We start from the raw sequence: 4,109 nt of genomic DNA, 5'->3' as shown, positions 1-4,109 counted from the left end.
ATTCCCTTTGGCAGCTGCGAGGCAGAAAGTGCTCTGTCACCACCTCATGACTCGAGCTCATCAGCCTGCCCATCTCCCAGGACAGGACAAGAGTCCTAATGAGCTCTCTGCTTTTTCTAAAGCACTAACAATACATCCACGTCCACTTAGCAAGTGCTGATGCCAGGGCCATGCTCTGTTCTGTCCTGCCACCTTCATACATCCACTATTCTGTCCTGCCCTGCTGGTCATAAACGTCTCCCTTGTGCCTTTATTTACCAGCTCCCCACCACAGTCAAGTTCTGGCTGGCACCCCCTGACTGCCCCCTCCCTGCTTGTTTTATTTCTAGTTGGTGGACCCAGAGCCGCAACCCCTCCCTCCCCCTTGGGCAATGCTGACTTTCCCACCCTTGAAAAACTGCTTTTGCAAGAGCTTCCCATGTTCACTCAACTGCTCCCTTTCCTTTTTCCACCCGCTGGCCTGGCTGCCCTGGCTCTCCTCTTACCATCCATACACCAGGATGACATCGTTGTCATTTATCTTCTTAAAGGCAGACCTTGAAATGGCTTCAGCTGCCAAAAGAATCTTCTCCCGCAGATATTTGCCGATAGCATCCTGCAGCTTCTCCTTCGCCTGGGGAGACAGTGCCATCATGTACAGCATGGCCTTGCCACACTGCAGACACTCTGTTGTCCCTTGCAGCCTGGCAGGACTGCGGGCTCAGCTCTGCTTGCAAGTGCAGAGCCCTACCCTGCTCCCAACCAGCCTGTTTGCTGAATAGCACCTTCCCCTGGGACAGGGGCTCTGCAGGACACACAGGGCCACTCCTGTCCCAGCACAAGCCTCCCAGCAGACCATGGTGCGTCACCATGTGTTTGAGCTGCCATCAGGCCCTCCCCAGCTCTGCCCATTATCTCCCCCACATCTCCTGGGTCAGTCGCTCTGGTCATCCCATGGATATTTTACTGCTCAGACTCTCCAGCCTGACTCCTCTCAGCCCACTAGCCACGCAGCCTCAGGGGTCTTCCTGACATACACCACCACCCTGCCCCTTGCTCCACAGCTAATGGGCTCCTGTGGAGCTTTTTGCATGGGATGTAGCTGAGCACTGTGACTTTACTGATGCTGTCAAACAATGCTCTCACAGGCAGTCCTGGTGGGCAAGGGCAGCTCATGGTGCCCAGCTGCTGTGGCCTTTGTGGCCTTCCTGCAGTGCACAGCACCAGCTGGACCAGCCTGCAAGTCCTCCAGCTGCTCAAGAGTCACTTCTCGATGCAGATGCAATGCTGGTTGCTGGCCAGGCCTGTGGTGCAGTGCTGTGTTCACCGAGACCACGTGCGCCTGCTGCAGCTTCTCCTATTTTACGTCCCTGCTCCTGACGAGCTCCAGTCCTACCAGCCCAGTGACACTAACAGCCCAGCATTTGCTGCGGTGCACCCCGGCCCCTTTGGGTCCTTCTGGGCTATGCCTGCTGGCAGAGGGGAAGCAGGTCTGGCCGCAGTCCCCGCTCAAGCCGTGGCTGGCGACACTGATGGCCAAGTCTTCTAGCTTCACTGCAGCACTGGTCCCAGTCCGCATCCCACCACCTCTCCCTGCTTAGCCTGCGCCAGGGCTGTCCCTCCACCCTGGTGCCTGCAGCCAGAGGGCTGGAGCCTGCTGCTCATGTGAGGCCACTCACCTCCTCCTCTCTCAGGGTGTCGGGTAGGCATGCAATTTCCTTCTTGAGGAACTTAATGGCATTGCCCATGCTGACTGAGAGGGGCCGGCACTGGTTCAGGAAGCTGCAGAGAGGAAATGGGCTTAGCTCCAGAGCAGCCTGGAGGGCAGGGACAGGAAGAGGGAGGGTGCAGCTGGGCTGGGGATGATGGGCAGGGAGGCAGAACCCAGAGCCCCAGGAAATTCAGCCCAAATTTGGGTGGACACCAACCCGGAGAGGTGACCGATGGACCACACTCAGTGGAGCTTCAGTCCCTCTGCTCTGGCACCAGGAGCCCTCACCTGATGTGTGGCTTCAGCTTGGCCACCAGGTCCCGTGACAGCTCCTCGTTGGGGGGAGTTGAGTAATCCTGGATCACCTGAGACAAGAAGGAAGAGAGCATGAATTCAGGGCACCTGCCCCTTCTGGCCAGGCACTGCGCACGATCACCCTCGCCCAGGAGGCTGCAGACCAGGCACAAGTGTGTACCGCAACAGCTTGACACGCTTTCCCAGGGAAGGCAAAGCGGTGCTCCATGAACTCAAATCTGCAGTGTCAGTGCCAGAACAGGATACCAGCAGTGCCCAGCCCTGGGCATGGTCAGAAGGAAGAGGCTGAAGATGACTGAGCACAGATACAGCCCCAGTAGTCAGGGAACAGAAAGGGATGATGCCTGCGCCTGGTGCAATGCCCTTGCTGCCTGGTGGGCAGGGGTAGCTGCTCTCATACCTGTTTGAAGACTTCCAGCAGGGCAATGCAACGGGCATTGGAGCCATTGATGATACCCTGGGAGTACTGGAGGCCAAGGCGCACCACAGCCGGGTGAATTACCATGGAGGGGATGCTGCAGGGACAAATGTGAGAGAGCTGTCAGCACTGGCCCTCTACAGCCCCGGAACAACCAACCCATTACCAGGTTCCCAGCCAAACAACCTGAGGGACGGCCCAAGGAGGGAGCTGTCAGTCCGGCCCCTACTTGCCCTGTGACCTGAGGAGTCAGGCTAACCCCACAGCCCTTTCTCCTGTGGCCCTGCACTGCCCAAGGGCAGCTCTCCTCACCCCACAGGCAGGACATCCGGTTGCCCCTGCTGCCACTCCTCAAAGCAAGTGAAAGGGTCCCCCTCCACCCCATCAAGCCTATCTCACATGCAGAACCAGGACACCCCTTCACTAGGGCCATTTTGCAGGCAGGCCAGCTGAAGCAGAGCCAAATGATTGCCAGGGGCCTGGGCTAGGGAGGCCACATACCTCATCTGCTGTGTCAGTGGCTTCTTCCGGCTGTACTGGTGCAAGTGGGAGAACAGGTTGACCTTGGTGCCATAGTCCTGCCTCAGAGGTACCTGCAGCCAAAGGGTGTTGATGATGGCTTACCAAAGGCTGCCATACAGCCCTGCTCACTCCAGCACCACAAATCACACCCAGCACTCACTCGTGGCACACCAGAGAGCAGGCCCTAGTGCCACCACGCACGCAGCCTGACCCACCACACGCACCACAGCATGGCTGCTCTGTAGCATGCAGCCCATTACCCAGCCCTCTTCCTACCTGCTGCCGCTCCAGCTTCTTGGCCAGTTTCCTCTGGGCAGCAGGGTCATCCACCTGCACGTGCTCTGGCAGCCGTTTTACCACTGTGAGGATAGTCGGGAGGGCAGTGTGAGGCGGTACCACCCTGGTGCAGCCCCCAGCCCAGCCACGGTGCCCTAAGACTCAGGAAATGCACGGCAGGGCAGTGGCACCAGGGAAGGATCGGGTGGGCAGCCCCTGCAGGTGCCTGCCCCAGCCCCCTCCCTCCCTGCTCACCCACCCACCCTCTGGTGACGACGGCTTTACCGGATTGAGGCTCGGTGGGTGTCAGCCTGGGCTTAGCTGTTGTGGCTGGCGGGCGCCGCGCCCCTTTTTTTGCCCGGCTGCTGCCCCCGCTCCCCCCCCTGCTTGGCCCGCCGCTCTGCTCGCAGCTCAGCTTTGCTCTTGCCCCCTGTGGGCTTCTCACCATCGTTGGGGCCATCGGCCAAGGCTGGGAGGGACGTGGGGTAAGCAGCTACTGCAGGAGACAGAAGGGAGAAGTCCGTGCCCAGTCTCCGTCACCAGGAGATGTAGCCCAGTGGGGCAGCCCGTGGCAGGGAGACCCTCCTCTGTGCAAGGGTCTGCCTTTGGAGGGGCAGGTGGCACTAAGCCCCACATTCTCCAGCACCTCGCCCTCCGCGCAGCTGACATGGGGACCACCAGGCCAACCCTGTATTCAGGTGGGGAGGGGACTGGCCTCTCTAGACCTCAGCCCCTGCAAGGTGCCAGGACTCAGGTGTAGAGAGGTGGGACACCCCAGAGGTCCCACCGCAGCCTGCCCTAACTGGAGGATGCTCCTGGCTCAGGGCTGTTCCAGCCTGAGGGGCATTCCCAGCTCGGGAGAGCACCAGGGCCTTGAAACGGGGCTGC

The 4,109-nt window shown here is 59.9% G+C and overlaps 1 protein-coding gene across 1 annotated transcript in view; it reads right to left on the bottom strand.

Moving 5' to 3' along the window:
* The window catches only part of EIF2B4 (eukaryotic translation initiation factor 2B, subunit 4 delta, 67kDa), a 10,670-nt gene that overhangs the window by 2,339 nt on the left and 4,222 nt on the right, over nt 1–4,109 (bottom strand). The window contains 8 exon segments of the mRNA XM_009326914.1: nt 486–613; nt 1,659–1,761; nt 1,979–2,055; nt 2,406–2,520; nt 2,925–3,016; nt 3,222–3,304; nt 3,507–3,552; nt 3,554–3,717. Of these exon segments, the coding sequence (XP_009325189.1) occupies nt 486–613; nt 1,659–1,761; nt 1,979–2,055; nt 2,406–2,520; nt 2,925–3,016; nt 3,222–3,304; nt 3,507–3,552; nt 3,554–3,717 (808 nt within the window).

This window comes from Pygoscelis adeliae, unplaced genomic scaffold (assembly GCF_000699105.1).
Source record: "Pygoscelis adeliae isolate BGI_AS28 unplaced genomic scaffold, ASM69910v1 Scaffold487, whole genome shotgun sequence".
NCBI lineage: Eukaryota > Metazoa > Chordata > Aves > Sphenisciformes > Spheniscidae > Pygoscelis > Pygoscelis adeliae.
Note: the sequence above shows the minus strand (reverse complement) of the source record. Positions and strands in the feature narration are given on the sequence as shown.